Below are 18,489 nucleotides of genomic sequence, written 5' to 3' on the forward strand. Positions count from 1 at the left end.
GATACAAATTTATAAGCATAACCAAAATCAGATTCCAAGTACCTTGAAGCAAGATAGAGGGAAAAAAAGGACATGAAGCATTGTAAATTTTTTTGAGAAAATACTTATTTACTTGTGCTATGGAACTAGCAACTCTAAGTTTTTACAAATGACTTGAGATGTTATTGAGTATATATAAGTACATATTAGCATCCTGCTACTGAAAATACTAATCTTAAATACAATTACATTAACCAAAAAGGTAAAGAAAAACCACATTCCCTTGCCAAAAGCTCCCTCTCTTACAACACCATTCTTTTAGAAACGCGTTTTCCACATGTACAACGATGATCCTGAGTGTAAGAATGTATCGCAGAAAACTTCAATCTCAGAGTTGGTCATCGTATCGATATCTCAATGAAGCTATTAGTCGTAATCTAGTCATCAGGCTCAGCTGAAAAGTCAGGCTCTTCAGGTTTCTGTAACTTAGGCAATCTTACATCTTTAAGCTTTTGAGCTCCTCTTCTTGTGTTAGCAGCAAATCTTGAAGCCAATATTGTGACTCCGAGGTGTGATATTCTCGGGGACGGATTTGAGCTAGCGTTACCTTGATCATGTTCCTCATTTTGCTCTGTTTCATCGACCGTACTCTCATCCAGAGAAAATGATTCCAGTGCTGCAAGATCTTTTGCCATTGTTCTCCGCTTGTGTCGTCTCCATGCAGCCTGAATGAAACAGGCTGCCCATGTGCGCCAATGGTGAGAGTAGAACCGGAATGTATGCTGGAGCTTCTTGCTATGAAGGCGTCTAAATTGGTTGGCAACAAACTTGAGATCTTCAGCTCTCAATGCGAATGCTTCTACTTCAACAAGCGCCTTGACTGTTCTGGTCGAAGAAGGCAAGTTGATCGTTGATTTCGGAAGCAAAGCCCAAGCAAGTAGCTCCTCTCCGCAAAAATCTCCAGGCCTCAATGTAATGCAATTGAAGAAACCAGTCCGACCACCATTCGTTGTAGAACTCTCGAGCCTACCTCTGATGATAAACAACATTTCCGCGACTGGATCTCCTTCACGGACAATATAAGTGCCTTCTGTGCTTAAGGACGAGACTAGACGTTCACATATTGCATCAAGTAATTGATCATCCATTTGGGAGAAAAATGGAACCTAAATAGTTAAAACAAAATAAGTCAAGATGAGCTTAACATGCAAGAAGGAATCAACAACGACAAAGAATGCATCTGTAACAAATGTTTATATAATTACAACTGAATCAACAAACATCTGTTCTATACAGATCGAAAAGTGAGAAAATATAAAAGAGATGATGGTCAAAAACACACCTGAAGTATCACATATTAGCGAGTTTCCTATCGAAAGGTGTTCACTTTTCCTACCTGAACTATACCACTAACTATTTATCAAAACACACTTCAACGACCAGTTGTTCCCTTTTCCAATCTGAATGATGGTGATATTTCAGGTAGGAAAAGGGAACAACTAATAGTTGAGGTGTATTTAGATAAATAGTTGGTGAAAGTTTAGGTAGGAAAAGTGATTACTTGATCGTTCAGGTAGAAGACTCGCAAAAACATGAAACTTCAGCTATGTTTTTTACCATTAACTCAATATAAAAATGTGTTTATCTGAAAGTGGTAAACATATGCAAGATATCAGGGCCAAAAAGGATGGTGTAATAGAGATGCATATTGAGAGCATACTCAAGAAACGGAAAAAAGACCAACAATATAAGTGTGCATCTTTTTAGAGGCCACCCTTCGAGCATATGCTTTTTGATAAATATACCAAACACTTCCGAAAGAATCAGTCAAGATGAAGGAAAATCATACCCTTCGGACAAGGTCCAGGCAAAGATGGCGTTGGATGTCACGACGAAGATCAGTAGGCAGGCCATGTAAAATTGTCTCTTCATCTACTCCTCTAGTAGCAACCCATTTATACTGATCAAAACGTCTAACCCGCTTTCTCAAATCTTCTGGAAGTTGACGATGCTCCATCCACTCTTCGGTATCTCTTCTCTTGAGTCTCCATTCCTCGACCCTCAACGTCAAAGACTGCAAGTATGTCTACATGCAAGAAAAAAAATTAAGAGTTAATATCCAAAAAGAATGATAAGAAAAGAAGTTGATTGCAAAGTCCTAAAGTTATGTACAACTTGCAGTTTGCACCCAATTAGAGTATTAACATGACAACAACATTACCCAGTGTAATCCCACAAGTGGAGTTTGGGGAGGGTAGTGTGTACGCAAACCTTACCCCTACCTTGTGAGATAAAGAGGCTGTTTCCGCTAGAGTTTAACACTATTTATCATTTAATAAACTAACATCATTCTTTTTATCAAACAAGGCAAACCAAACTTGTAAGACTTGAGCATGGCTCCTCTATCCACCGCCTTATAACTGAAGTTTGCAGAAAAGATCATTCTTGAAAGGCCAGATAGCCTAATTGACACATTTACTGTTTCGTGTTGACATCCCGCCCCTCCTACTCCCTGGGGTTTCATTAAAGCACCTGAATTCGTTAAAAGCTTGTTTTTAAATCCCTCTGATTGTTGACCGAGCTTATGTGTCATTTGTTTTACTTAGTCGGATAAAGTGCGTGATTACATGCTCTTAAGAGCAGCATGTATTAATTTTGATTGACTATTTTTAAAAACCTAAAAAGAAAAGCATAAAAAATCATATCAAAGGTTTATGTTTAAAAGTCTTACCCACACTAATTATAAATTGTAAAACCATATGACTAGATACTACTAATTTTATTCATGATGATGCTACAAACAAATGACGATACAGTCCCAAACAAGTTAAGGTTGACTGTATGAATCCTTAGTGATCATGTTTCTCCACTTAAATACTATCGCAGGCCAACATTATACAAAAAAATTTAAAAGATAAAAATACTAGAAGTTCTTTTCTATTGGCATAAAAGTCTCGAATAAGGCTAAAAGAACTCCTAGAAATCATAGCACTTAATATAAATGTACTAACATGACCAAAATATATTCCTAATTAATTAGTACCACCTATATACAAAATATATCCCTGATTAATTACTACCACCTATGCCTACATACATCTTTTTCTTCTGTATGCACCCAATTAGAGTATTAACATGACAACAACATTACCCAGTGTAATCCCACAAGTGGAGTTTGGGGAGGGTAGTGTGTACGCAAACCTTACCCCTACCTTGTGAGATAAAGAGGCTGTTTCCGCTAGAGTTTAACACTATTTATCATTTAATAAACTAACATCATTCTTTTTATCAAACAAGGCAAACCAAACTTGTAAGACTTGAGCATGGCTCCTCTATCCACCGCCTTATAACTGAAGTTTGCAGAAAAGATCATTCTTGAAAGGCCAGATAGCCTAATTGACACATTTACTGTTTCGTGTTGACATCCCGCCCCTCCTACTCCCTGGGGTTTCATTAAAGCACCTGAATTCGTTAAAAGCTTGTTTTTAAATCCCTCTGATTGTTGACCGAGCTTATGTGTCATTTGTTTTACTTAGTCGGATAAAGTGCGTGATTACATGCTCTTAAGAGCAGCATGTATTAATTTTGATTGACTATTTTTAAAAACCTAAAAAGAAAAGCATAAAAAATCATATCAAAGGTTTATGTTTAAAAGTCTTACCCACACTAATTATAAATTGTAAAACCATATGACTAGATACTACTAATTTTATTCATGATGATGCTACAAACAAATGACGATACAGTCCCAAACAAGTTAAGGTTGACTGTATGAATCCTTAGTGATCATGTTTCTCCACTTAAATACTATCGCAGGCCAACATTATACAAAAAAATTTAAAAGATAAAAATACTAGAAGTTCTTTTCTATTGGCATAAAAGTCTCGAATAAGGCTAAAAGAACTCCTAGAAATCATAGCACTTAATATAAATGTACTAACATGACCAAAATATATTCCTAATTAATTAGTACCACCTATATACAAAATATATCCCTGATTAATTACTACCACCTATGCCTATATACATCTTTTTCTTCTGTGGTGTCTTATCTTTCGCTAAGTCTGCATCGATTCCAAGAAATTAGTCTTTCAAACATCTTCCCCTTCCATGTGATTTTAACTCTGACTTATCCCTTTTAACACCTATATTCATCATGGTTTCATGCCTATTGACTAGTGCACCTAGAGGGCAACACATAACATGACCAAATCATCTCATACTAACAATAAGGTGCACGAACAAGCAGTTCGATACTCTAGCAACCGTTATTATGTAAACCTTGATTTTGTTAACTTGCATTCAAAAACTTAAGCATCCCATGAAATTCATGCAAAATTTATGCATGTAAAGAGGATTATAAAATTACGACCACGTTGATTACAAGCAAGTTGGTATCGGCTATGTTGAACCCTCAATGTCCATGTAGTAAGCCCATATGAATCAAACATTACATTTGTAAAACGATAATAGTTTCTTTAACTCTAGAAGCTCTCTACATTTTCTACAAACAAATAAATCTATAAAGAGTAATAATATATGCAAAAAATTCACCAATCAAGCATAATCTAGGATATGTCAAATCAAGAACAACAATTATAACTGTCCACCTGTTAGTCAAGATCATGCTGTTAATAAACAGTCAAGAGAAAGAAGTACAGGGTCTAATAAATCAAGCTCATATCGAGGGAGAATGAATAGCAGCAGAACCTTTGATTTACCTGCATATTCCCAATAAGATGTGCGAACAAAACCAGACCCAAAATTGCAATAAGTATAGCAAAGGACGTCTCCCCGATAAATGTACTCGTTGACAAATTCTGCCCATAAGAACTGTAACACAAGAACAAGAAAGATTTGAAGTTCAGATCTTCCTTCAAATGGCTCTTTAAAAAGTGGATTAGAAGGGCAGCTGGCATATTTACTCTCTAAATGTAATTACATCCTTAAGAACCTTTTTCAACAACTCCATCATGTATTTTCAAGACAAAGCAGACAAAACCATGATTTATAGACTACATATCCTGCTATCAACATTTCTAGGTACTAGCTTGTTTAATGAAACAAAAGATGTATGGATCAGTACCCACAATAATCAGTGAACGTCTATGACTGTTCTTGGAATGACAAGAATAATCACATCACCCCTAGAAACTCCCTGAGAAAGATGTTGTGAATTAGATAGTTGGAACTCATATTAACCATGTTAGGTGTTGAGAAGCATGTCACTCACAAGGCCAGATAACAAGGTTTTTTTGAAATAACCATGGTGTCCGGGTCAGCTTGCGCGCACCTCGATTAATTCCTCGGGCTACCTGCCACCTCCCACCAACAACAGGTACTAGGTAACTCTATCAACCAAGGCTAGAACAGATGAAAGATCACCTAGTGTTTTGTCTCTACTGGGATTTGAACGCGAGACCTTATGGTGTTCAATCCACTTCATTGACCACTAGGCCACACCCCAAGGGTGCACTTTCAAAATTGGAAATGCCTAATTGGTTTATCATTTCAATAAACTACAGCCAAAAACACTAGATAAGAACATTATAAATGTAAATGACGTCATTATTTGGTCCAACCCCATAGGAATATTACCTCAGCTGTTGTAAGCCCCACCACAAGCAATAGAAGTACTTTGCGATAAAACTTGAGGAGACAACATCCTTTTTAACTGCGCTTTCAAATATTCCATATTTAAAAGTACTATCCCCATCTGGATCACAACTTTCAAATACCTTGGTGATATTTGCCCAACTCTTACGAGAACTTAGGTCAAAAGTATCACAATCCAAGTAGCGAAGCACGCACTGCGTAGAGCTGTCTTCCTTTCGGCATATTGATTTCCAGCAAGAAGTATATCGATCAACTGACAGTAAATACCATGCTGCACCTATAACCTGAAAAAAAAGAAAGAAAAACAAATACTCTGTCGTTATATTTAACTCTAAGAAAAGAAAACAAAAAGAAACACAGAGAAGCAAAACTCCTGCATAAATACAGAGGTTTTCAACCAATACTTTGTGACGGTCACAGGTTAATACCACAATTAACCGGACTTTTAACACATAAATTTTGGAAATTAGGTTGTTGGAGCTACATACATGACTTGCCAACATGTAGAGAAGTAGATTATATGCAGCCCCTGCCCAAGCAGTTTTTGTGACAACTCCAGTAGCTTTGATAATCTGTGAACTTAATGGAAATATAAGATACAATCTGGGGATGTATTGGATTAGGACAATCAGCGCAAGAGCATTATTGTTATGATTAGCATGCTGGCTTCTCGTCGCTGGTATAATGAACCAGATGACTATCTGCAAGAAAGATTACTGTTTCATCATACCCTGCTCTACTACAGTAAAAATAGAGAAATTTTAAGGACAGATGAGATATAAACTAGAAGAACGTGTTATCAATTTCTTGACATGTAAAGCTACCACCTTTAACCAGCATATGCTTCAAATACCCTGATACCAACTAGAATCAAGAAACTAGAACTATGCGGCAAAATCACTAGTGACTAGTCCAAAATCAGGTTATCATTCCTACAAAACCTCCTATTTACGGTATATGAAAATCTTTCAATATTGACATGGTATATATTCCTTGATTGAATTTGGCTTCACTGCGTCCTGAATCAATCAAAAAGCTTATTGATTTGATTCATCCCTCCCGACATGAAGGAATTCCCAATAATCCTTCGGGCTGGTATGTCCTTTCAGTTCTGGTCTGGGGAACGCCGATCAGAGAAAGCACTCCTATACTGCCTGGTGTTGATTCAGCAATTTGCGTCTAGTGGGGAGCTTTGTCATCTCAAAGAATAAGAGGAATTTTACCATATCTAATACTCACCTCAAAATGGGTGTATATAAGTATGACCCTAGCTTGCCAGAAGTGTGGTCAATTTTGGATCCTCACAGTGCTTTTATGAGAACATCAGTTAGTTGGCCTTTTGAGTTGACAAAACTCGTAACAATGCACCCAAACTCAATCTTATTGTTGAATGAAATGACAATCCGCTTCAATGTGTTTCGTTCAGTCATAAAAGACTAGATTTAAAATGATATGTAGTATGGGTTGATTATCAAAAATCATTATCAATTTAACTCCTCCAATCTTTAACAGATGTTGTCTTAGTCCTATAAGCTCACAAGTAGTTAATGCCCTAGTCCAATATTTTGCCTCTACACTTGACCTAGGCACCACATCTTGCTTTTTACTTTTCTTGGGTACTCCCTTCATCCCAATTTACGTGGCACTTTTTTTTGTCTATCCCAAAAAGAATGTTACCTTTCTATAATTAGAAACAACTTTAAAATTCCCCTTTCACATAAATGTTTAAGGTTTGTTTTAGACCACAAATTTCAAAAGTCCTCCATTCTTTCTTAAACCTATGCCTGGTCAAACATTGTCACATAAAATATAATAACCTGAAGTGGACCGTCTATCAAAGGGACAACCTGCCTAATTTGCATCAGAATACCCAACATGTGCATCTCTGTTGCCCCAATTAACCTTGTCCTAGAGAGCCTTTCAAATATATTAGGACGTGAAATACTGCAGTCCGGTGACTATCACAAGGTGATTGGAGAACTGGATGGGTGATCGTAAGATAGTTGAGTTTTTTAACAAGTCCCCAATATCTACCTTGATCCATTAGAGGCTCCCCCTATCATTGAACAAGCTTAGTACTTGGATCCATGGGAGTGTCCACAAGTGTGTAGTTCAACATACTTGTGTCTTCCAAAATATCTAAGGCATATTTCCTTTATGAGATGACAATGCTATTATCAGACTGTATCACCTCAATGCCTCGAAAGTATTTAAGCTTCCCCAAATCCTTATTATGAAATCGACTTGATAGATGTTGCTTAAGTTATGCGATACCTTCATGACCATTACTTGTGATAACAATGTCATCAAATAAAACAGTTAAAATGATATGTTTGTCATGAGATTAATGCCTATAGAATACTGAATGATCAGCTTGTGTTTGAATCATTCCAAATTGTTGGCCGACAGTTCAAACACAACCAAACCATGCTCTAGGAGACTTCTTGAGACCATAAAGAGATCAATGAAGTCGACAAAGAGATCAAATTGCAATCCAATTAAGTACAGAAGCTTGTGAAATGTTTATAAGATAAAATGCTCCTAGTAGAACAACATACCTGAGGTAGAGGAAGAGTTGCAATCAGATCGATGAAAAAGTCAGATTTTAAATATCTTCTAGCAATTTCTCCAGGATCCATTACAAGCTCACCCTTCCCAAATACCCTTGTATTTGGGGCAACATAAGCAGTCCGGAACTTAATGAACACATGTAATAGATAGAAAAAATCTGCTATAGTTCGGAAAATGGTGACAACAATTCGCAAATTCAAATCTGTTTTCACACAACTCGACTCTTTAGTTCCTTGTATGATGGGCAAAAAGAAATACAATGGATCAACAAACAGTGCCAGCAAGCATGATATAATAAAAATTCTATTCCACTGGATTACAAGGTCACTCCCCGGATCAAGTATTCGCTTCCTCCAGGACTCATGGTCCTCGGGATACACCTTCTTAGGCCTCCCAAACTTAAGAGTATCAGTGACTTTATATTTGCCATCAGAGTTCAATAATGGAGGTGAGAATTTTTTCTCTACGTTAGAACTGTCTGCTATTCCTCCCAAAAAACCACCTTGTTGCTTTTCACCAGAGTAGAACCTAAAAATTGCATAAATCAACTATGAGCTAAACAAGAAAGTCTTGATTATGATACAACAGCAACAGTAACAACAACAACATACACAGTGAAATCCCACAAGTGGAGTCTAAGGAGGGTACAGTGGCCCTCGGCTCGAGTACATCAAATCAAAGTAGGTCCTTGATTATGATAAAACTAGGAAAATTTTGCCCTCATTGAACTAACTAAATGATCTTCACTCTTCAGTAAAGAAATCAAATACAAAATTGTACAATCCAGCTTATGTTCCAAGTCATGTTAACCAGAAATGAATGCAAGCTATTTCAATATCTAGCATCCAGCACAATAAAGAACCAAAAAATGCACAAATCAACTATGAGCTAAACAAGAAAGTCCTTGATTATGACACAACAACAAAAACATACCCAATGGAATCCCACGAGTGGGGTCTGGGAAGTGTAGAGTGCACACAGACCTTACCTCTACCTCTACCTGTTTCCAGAGGACCCTCAGCTTAAATACATCAAATCAAAGTAGGTCCTTGATCATGATAAAACTAGGAAAACTTGCCCGTGCTTTGCGCAGTCGACAAAACCTCATTGAACTAACAAAATGATCTTCCAGCAAAGAAATCAAAACACAAAATTGCACAATCCAGCTTATGTTCCAATTCATATTTTGGAAAAGCAGAAATGAACACAAAATATCTCAATATCTAGCATCCAGAACAATAAAGAACCAAAAAAAATTCAATCTTTAAACACCCAAAGTTCTAATTCTACAATATATCACCAAAAAAAACAAAAAAGATCTCATCTTTTTCCAAATTACTACACAAGAATTCATCAAATCACAGAAACTAAACCAAAAACACAAAAAAAAAATTAAAAAAAATATCACATACCTTACAAACCTCTCCTTCTTCGGCTCCATTCCAAGAAGGGTAACAACAAAAATAATAATCAAGAATAGGTTTTTTTTAAACCCCTTTACTCTTTCATCTCTTCTAAATGTGAACACAACACAAGTCTTCAGAAAAAAAGTGGTTAGAAGGGAACAGTGAACTAAACTAAAAATACCCAAAAAGCCCTTTAATCAAGAAAAAAGATTAAATTTTTTTTATAAAAAATAAAAAACATTCTTGAAAGTATGTTTTGTAGTTAAGATTTGCAGAGTTCTGTAAAATTTTGATAAAATAAATAATTTTAGTGTGAAGAGGAAGAGTGAATTGGTGTGGTCAGTGATTGATATTTTAGATTTGGAAAATTTCAAAGTAATTAATTCATTTTAATAAATTAGAGTTAGTTGTTAGTATTAATATGGTGTTAATTAAGGTGCAGATGCAATTAGTCAAGAATGTTGACCAGAACAGGACTATATGTATAAATAATTAATAGTAATAATAAATTGCATTTTTACAAAAAAATAAATAAAAAAAATCATGTGAAGTCATATTCATTTGTGGGGTCCATGAAGAATTTTTTGTTTTTAAAAAAATAAAATTGATTATCCTATTGGAGGCCTGGTTACTAGTGGACCTACTAATCTTTTCTTTGTTTATTCTTAATTTTCCCCATAATGAAAAAAGAAATGATCGGTTGGTGACAGTCAATTAAATGATATTCATTGATTTTGAAAGGTGGGAGTCATTTTTTGGAGTTTATGTATCACCAAATAAGAATTAAGGACTATCTCAATTTTTTGTTTGTAATAGTCTATGAACCCATGTTAATACCTCAGAGGTCATTCAACTATCCATTTTTGCCTCAGAAAGTCACTCAACTTTTAATTTTCACTAAAAAGTCACCATGTGAGTGACTTTCTGGGGAAAGACTGGATAGTTGAGTGACCATCTGAGGTATTAACCCATGAACTTTTTGTATTATGTGTGATCGACTTTGTTAGAGCTCAAGTTTTATTGGTCCATTGATGAAAATCTATTAAATTATATTTATTACATTCGATAAGTGGATTTCATTTTTTTTTGGAGTTTATGTGTCATTAAATAAAAATTCAAGATTATCTCAATTTTTCTTATATATTTGTTCATAAACTACATAATTAGGTGCACTTCACTACCGTATATAATATTATTACCTATATTTTCAAAATATTATGTATTTTATCACTAATTAAGAGTTTTTTGCCATATATTGAAGAAAAATATATATATTTAGATACATGTTTTTTTGCTATCAGATACACAAAAATAGGGAGAGAGGCGAGCGAGATTCGTATGTACCCAGATACATGTGAATCACACTAAATACATGTATATGTATGTATCTAGAGCGATTCACATGTATTTAAAATACTAAATACATGGGAGAGCGACGAGCGAGATGGTAGAGAGGTGAGGGAGGCCATCGAGATTTGCTATGTATCTCATATACATGAAAATCCTCTTGGATACAATGTATCTAGAACAAATTACACTTAATTTTGACCTCATGTATATGAGATACATGTATCTGGACACATCTGGAGGCACCAAAATCTGATAAGATACGTAATATCACGAATTAGAGTGTATCTAAATAATTAGCTCCTAAACTAGTGAAATTTACGTAAGTTTCCCTTGATTTTTTGGAATAAGTGTCATAAACTTTGTTTGAGCTCAATTTTTTTAGAAAATATTAAAGTTACAGATACTCATATTTGGGCTCAAAACTTTTCACAATCCAAGCCCATACCCCTAATTTGTTCCATTTTTTCAGCAGCAGTCCAACCCAAAGTCCAAATCCAAGTTGCTGCTATGTATGTTGGTGTTGTTATTGGGGAAAAAAATCGAATCGAGAATCAAATCAAAATTGAGTTTTTTGATAAAGTCGAATCGAAGAATCAAACACTCGTCGTATAAAGAACTACACAAGGAGATCAATAATTAATTTATCCAAAATTGAGAGGACACTATATGATAGAATTTCTCAATTATAATGTAACAATTATGAGTTACTGAAATGATCTTTTTTTTTTCCTTTTCATTGAATGTGCAACTATTTTCTAAATTTTAAAAGAAAATCACGAATTTACAATAGTTTTCATCACCGTTCATTAGTGGCTGAAGTGAGATTTTTATTCAAGTATCTATCATCGATTATATATATTCATAAAAAGAAATCATATATATAATGTGATTTTTTGAAGAAAAAAAATGATTCAAATGAATAGAAGCATACGATAGAATTTTTTGACAAATAAAATTCATCAGATTCATGTTTTTAAGTGGTGTTATTAAAACATTTTTTTATTGACAAGAAAGTTAGAAACATAATTATAATCCTTAGTAGTACTACCAACTTATTAGAATATTCTTTTTTTTATCTTATCATCTTAGCAAATTGACATACCATAAGTTTTGTACTTTGTACTTATAATATTTTTATAACCTTTAACACATATAACATTAAATTTTTTTATTAGATAACTTTCCTACAAAAAGAATATCAAATTTAGCAAACAAGCACCAAATTAAAGATGGAATAAAAAATATTGGATACTTATCTTCCAAACCAAACAAATATAATATAAGCATAATCTCATTGTGTTAAAATTTACATGGCATTTACGTGGTGTAGACTGTAGACTATAACATTATGAAATTAATTTTATAATTAAATATTTATGCGCGAATAGATGTGATGAAACTGATAATAATGATTGATGTATTAGGTGAAATGTATTTATAAGCATATGTTTTTGTTGTTAAAAATGATTAAATTGGAGAAAGTTAAACAATTGAAATGAAATAGAGAGCGAGTTAGAAATGTCGTTTTTTCAAAGGATATTTAGAAAATTATAAAAGATTTTAAGAATAAAATAGTAAAAATTTCGGTAAAATAAAAAATGCTCGTAAGCTGAAAATTTTAATACAAGCTTGAGATCAGGGCAGAGCTACAACCGGCAAAGGATGGTCAGCCGAATACCCTTCGCTGAAAAATTAGATCAAAAATAAAATAATCGTTATTATGTGGATATATTAATAAATGAACACTCTTGTATACAACAAAGGGACCAAAGGTAAGCGTGCTCAGCTAAGAGCCTAAGGTTCCTGGTTTTATTCTTGCTTACTGCATTTCAACAAAATCTTTTTTTTTTTAAAGGAAAGAAACAGAAATATCTGTCCGAAAAATGTTTCAACAATTCTCTTGAACTATAAAAAGTTCACTTATTTTAAATTATGAAAAAAGTCTCAACAATTCACTTTAAAAAAAAATTTGCGCCCACTTCGCTAAAAAAAATAATCACTCTTTTAAAATTTGAACATCTTGACGAATTTTCTAACTCCGTCACTGCTTGAAATGACCGGTGTAACTTATAACTTTTTGACAAATTTTACCTTATAAACACCTTTACTTTCGTCAAACACATAAATAAATTTTAAAAAATATTTATAAATCAATTTGATCGGCGTATAAATTTATTGAGAAACTTCTCATATTTGGTCTTAATAAGTATTTTTCTCCTCTATTTTTCTTTTTATTTGTATGTCACAAATTCATAATTGTTTAAACCAATCTTTTCATTGACAAGAAATCAAGATTTATCCTTTCGTACTATCAATTTATTTCAATTAATTAGTTCATTATCTTGTCAAGGAGTATTGTCCTATCATGATAAATTTTATAAGAGGTTTCCAATGCTCTTTTTCTTTCCATTTTATGTCATCGTATTTGATCGGATATAAAATTTTACAAAAAAATAATAATAAAAATATAGAAATTTCTGGTTTAAAAATAAATTGTAGATATTTTGTGACTATTAATATTTATAAAGAGTAAAAAAAAAATTAAAAATAAACTTATTTTAAATATAGAAAGGTGTTTTTTTTTTTGCGAAACATACTTTAAAAAAATGCATCACATAAAATGAAATCAAGAAAGTAATAAGTACTCCGAAATTCATATAATTTGAATCTAGAAAAACGAAAAATAATTTGTATTTAGGTAGTGAAATATACCAAATGATAGCCTAAAATATTAGGCACTTATCTTCCAAAAATACAAACAAATATAAACAAAATCTAGATAAATATGAATTTTTCTTCATTCTATGAAGTCTTTTGGCATATTATGTATAAAATAAAATATATATACTAACAAAAGAGATGAGAAAATGACCAGCAACTAAGCGTGCCAAGACCAAACTATTTTTAACTTTATGTTTTCATTGAATTGGTACAAAAATGAGCCAACAGCTTCTGTTTTGTCCATATTTAGATAAACAACCCATCTTATTTATAAATAAAAATATAGTGAATTCGATACACAAAGTATCTCGCGTTATCATAGTCTGCAAGGATTCGTACCCCAAGAGATGTAATAGAGAAAATAAGCATTTGTGATTGCTTTGACGACTTGATGAATAAAAAATGAAGGGAATTATAATATTTAAATGGTACAAAAATGCAAGTGTTTGAATTTTGAGACAACATCCAAAATAGGTTCACAAGAAGAAGCAAATTTTTGGAACATTCTTGGTATAGTACCATTATTATCTATTAGGATATGCTTTTAGTATGCCTCATTTTGAGTCATTTCCAAGAAATGGATAAGCATTTGGGGATCTAATCAATTGAGGACTTCTTCCAATTATGTATGTTCCAAACTTTGTAGGTAAAGTCCTCTAGACGTGAATTCAGAATTTAAATACTTTAGGTTTATATTTGATAATTTGATATCACGTAGTTACTTTACTAGATTTGAATTTTATATGAATATACTTATTTAGTGAAAATTTATTTGTCGAGCAATGACCTTTCCACTCAACATCATCAAATCACTAAAGCCCACTTTTGTCCCCGCTAGATGCAACTCAAGCAAGAGCCTAAATTATTAGTTGAGCGACAACCCTTCCACTTGACACCATTGGATTTGTAAGGCCAACTTTTTTTACTACACGACAGAATTCGAACAAGAGCCCTTCAAAAAGGAACAACCTTAGCAATATTCCTCAAGTCATAACCAAGCATTGTCCCAAATAGAGGCCTCTCAAGTCTCTAAGGCAACATAAAGAATCAAAAAGGAACAACCTTAGCAATATTCCTCAAGAGTCATAACCAAGCATTGTCCCAAATGGAGGCCTCTCAAGTCTCTAAGGCAACATAAAGAACCTACTTTTACTCTAGTGGTTAAACGCTGAAGGGTAAGTGAAAACACTATTAATACTGGCGGGGAAAAGAAGAAAAACTACTATAGCATTGGTGAAGCATATGGAAAGATGACTTGGTATGTATTTGAAACTTGAGATAACTAGAGAAAACAAGAAGGTTCAAAAGAGCCATTTATATAAATTTTACCCAAAAAATGTAGTACTATCACCTTGATAATCCAGTAACTACACTATGTATAACTTGCCTAGGCAAGTCATATGAGAGCAACTATGAACCAAGAAATTTGCTAAATTTTATAACTCCCTAGAGGGCTAAGAAAATGGAAATTTGCTGAAAACTAAAAACTATGTTTCTTTCAACTGATTCTTTTGGATGACCTCTGAATTCTATGAAGTTTTGTCTATACAAAGGATGCATGATTCTTAACTATGGAGAGATCTTCGACAGAGGCGACTTGATGGACCGGCGCCTTAGGTGGTAGCTGCATTGCTGTAGAAGCTGCTGAGAGGCCTTGAAGCATTTTTACAACTTCAGCTGGATCATCAAGATAGTACTTAGCCATACTCGGTTTCTGCCCGACGGTGCAGGCAAAGACTTCTGCTTTATCAGGCAGAGAATTGTTGCTTGCAATGCTCTCAAACATGTCCTCGTCCGATCTGTCATCACCTATGCACAACACGAAATCGGGAGACTTCCCTTTGCTCTGCATCGACGCCAAGAGGCTTTGAAACACCAGACCTTTGCTTACATCCTGCAATAGATTAATGTACATATACATGATGAGTTTGCATCCATTTGAAAGATCATTGTACTAGGGTTAATTTTCCATACCTGTGGTTTCACCTCAACAATGTGTTGGCCTCGTTTAACAACCACGGGCTCGTTAGCAAGCACACTCTCGAGGTGATCGAGAAGCTCTTTAGCTTGCCAAATGCCAAAGTCAGGGTCTGCTTCAAGATGATGCCACACTAGTGCACTTTCCTTCTGCTCTATCGACGAGCCATCTGTTGCCTCGGTGTATTTCTTCATAATAGGCAACACCACTTTTTTCCAGTCAAGGTCTGCAGGTACCGGACGAGATTCCCAATCGGAATCCTTATTCCACCTTTAACAAAATACAAAGCAATTGAAAAACTGAATAACATCACAAAGATAAAAATATAATCTTGAATTATAAAGATTGTGGTTTTACCTAGTGAAATAACCATGCTCTGCTGATAAGCCAAGTTCCGGACATGGAGAGAACCACTTGCTGAGCGTATCCCTTCCTCTACCACTCACGATAAACACGATGTTCTTTGGATCACTGCATAAACCATTCAGAATTGAGATGACTTCTGCACTTGGGGCTTTGTCCACTTTATCCTCTGGCAACATAGTACCATCATAGTCGAGTAGGATGAGCCTGCTGTTTGTCAATTTATAAGAAGAGACGATATGGGCTACTGAAAGCTTCTTGAAATTCGGTCCAAGGGCAACAACTCTGAAGCCAAGACCAAGGCCAATACCCCAACATCTCTTGTGATAATGCTCTTCACAAGCTCTCTTGAGGTCTTGATCGAAACTCCTCGCCCAATATGCAACGTCATGAGAAGAAACATATCTATAGTGCTTCTCATGACGCAATTCTTTCTCCCTATCATTCATCATGGCTCCTGAAGTCATACCAGTGGCTACACTCTCAATGTCCCATGGATTGACCCTGATAGCACCGCTGAGAGACGGGGAGCAGCCGATGAACTCAGAAACAACAATCATACTCTTTCGTCGTTCTCCATTAAAACCTGGACCCAAGGCCTTATCCAAATTATTGTTGCTCTGCCTAGAAACTGTATACTCATAAGGCACCAAATTCATTCCATCTCTAACAGCATTAACGACAACACACTCAGAAATCACATAGTGAGCTATCTTGTCCTGCGTAGAAACAGGACCGTTAATACAGACAATCGGTTCATACCCCGGTTTTCCATATTTCATATTAATCTCACTGGCAATCTTCTTGACCTCCTCTTCAACCTCTCTGATATCATTTCCTCTACTTCTCGGGGGGTTCGTAATCTGAACCAACACTACCCTTCCCCTCAATGACGGGGATTGCTCGAGAAGATGTCCCATCGCTAAAAACTTCAGACCAATCCCTTTAAACATATCCATATCATCGATACCTAACAACACGATTTTCCCCTCATACTTCTCTTTCAATTCCTTCGCCTTCTTCGCCGTATCAGGCAAAGACATAACATTTTGGATCTGCCCCATGTGAATACCAACAGGAAGGATTTTAATAGTCACAGTTCTACCAAAATAGTCAATACCAATGTAACCCCTTTTTGACTGATAATCCAAACCTAACATCCTACTACAACATGACAAGAAATGTCTAGCATAATCAAATGTCTGAAAACCAACAAGATCACAATTCAACAAAGCCCTCAAAATCTCATCCCTAACAGGCAATGTTCGATAAATTTCAGACGATGGGAAAGGACTATGAAGGAAAAACCCAACTTTTATCCTACTATACTTTTTCCTCAACATAGTAGGCAAAACCATGAGATGATAATCTTGAATCCAAACATAATCATCATCAGGATTAATCACCTCATAAACTTTATCAGCAAAAATCTTGTTTGCTGATACATAAGCCAACCAATTAGACCTATCAAATCTTACACCATGACTAGATGTCAAAGGCAACATGTAATGAAACAAAGGCCATAAATAATGCTTACAAAAGCCATGGTAATATTTGTTTATCAAATCTAATGACAAGAAAGTTGGTACACACCTAAATTTCTCCCATAAGAAATTAGCAACTTCTTCTTGATCATTCAATTCAACATCAGCTTTCAAACAACCAACATAAACAATCTCCAAATCTGGTGATAAACCATCTTTCAGCTGCAAAATCAATGTATCTAAAGCATATCTGTCCCATTCAAAACACCATTTTTTCCCCTCTTTTTCATCTTTACAAAAAGCTTTCACTGGTAACTGATTTGCTACAATGATCCTTCTACTCCCATTTTTCACACCAGGTGAAACTTCCCCCTTTTCTTCATCTCCTCCTCCTCCTCCACCAAAATCTGTTATAATCCCTGGAACATTCATCAACTTTGGGATTCGAGCCCGATCAGTAACAGAATAGTCATCAAGATTAAGCAGATTGAAACAAGATCTTGACAACATAATCACAACACAAAAACAAAACTTGGGTATCAAAAATTAACACTTTTTAATTATAAAGTTTAAAACTTTACTCCATAAACAGAGCAAACACCAAAGATTCTTGAATTTTCAAATGATGAAACCAAAAGGGTATTTTAAAAAAACAAGTAAAAACCACACAACACACATAAAAAACACAAAATCAAGAACTTGGGTATGCAAAAAAAATTACTTTTTGAAGATAAAGTTTAGAGCTTTATACCATTTTTAGACCAATAAACACAGCAAACTCCAATGGATTCTTGAAAATTCAAAAGGGTGTTTTTCAGAATTTTTTTTTTTTTTTGCTTCTTTTTTATCGATGGGTGTTACAAATGAAAAGTTTATACTTGATTAAAAACCAAGAACTACTATATAAAAGTTTCATGGAGAAACCAAATATGGAAAGTTAATCAAAACTTAATTAACCCCTTATATATATAATGTATATATATATAATAAATATATGTATATATTTTCTACACAAGGAAGG

The 18,489-nt window shown here is 34.5% G+C and overlaps 2 protein-coding genes across 3 annotated transcripts; both read right to left on the minus strand.

Moving 5' to 3' along the window:
* Nucleotides 1-89: 89 nt before the first annotated feature.
* LOC102606277 (probable cyclic nucleotide-gated ion channel 17) lies at nt 90-9,739 on the minus strand. The gene is made up of 7 exons (XM_015307035.1): nt 9,579-9,739; nt 8,154-8,694; nt 6,084-6,296; nt 5,578-5,879; nt 4,701-4,812; nt 1,829-2,065; nt 90-1,145 (listed from the first exon to the last, which is right to left on the minus strand). The coding sequence occupies exons 1-7, from the start codon at nt 9,605-9,607 to the stop codon at nt 417-419; spliced, it is 2,163 nt and encodes a 720-aa protein (XP_015162521.1). The 5' UTR covers nt 9,608-9,739; the 3' UTR covers nt 90-416.
* A 5,191-nt stretch (nt 9,740-14,930) lies between these two features.
* LOC102586120 (probable alpha,alpha-trehalose-phosphate synthase [UDP-forming] 11) lies at nt 14,931-18,432 on the minus strand. 2 transcript variants are annotated; one of them, XM_006343493.2, is made up of 4 exons: nt 18,220-18,432; nt 15,979-17,903; nt 15,618-15,891; nt 14,931-15,537 (listed from the first exon to the last, which is right to left on the minus strand). In XM_006343493.2, the coding sequence occupies exons 1-4, from the start codon at nt 18,220-18,222 to the stop codon at nt 15,187-15,189; spliced, it is 2,553 nt and encodes an 850-aa protein (XP_006343555.1). In that variant the 5' UTR covers nt 18,223-18,432; the 3' UTR covers nt 14,931-15,186. The 2 variants fall into 2 exon arrangements, with proteins under 2 accessions (XP_006343555.1, XP_006343554.1); XM_006343492.2 differs by having other exon boundaries at nt 15,979-18,432.
* Between the last annotated feature and the right edge of the window lie 57 nt (nt 18,433-18,489).

The sequence above is a fragment of the Solanum tuberosum genome, unplaced genomic scaffold, assembly GCF_000226075.1.
Source record: "Solanum tuberosum cultivar DM 1-3 516 R44 unplaced genomic scaffold, SolTub_3.0 scf00047, whole genome shotgun sequence".
NCBI classification, from domain to species: domain Eukaryota; kingdom Viridiplantae; phylum Streptophyta; class Magnoliopsida; order Solanales; family Solanaceae; genus Solanum; species Solanum tuberosum.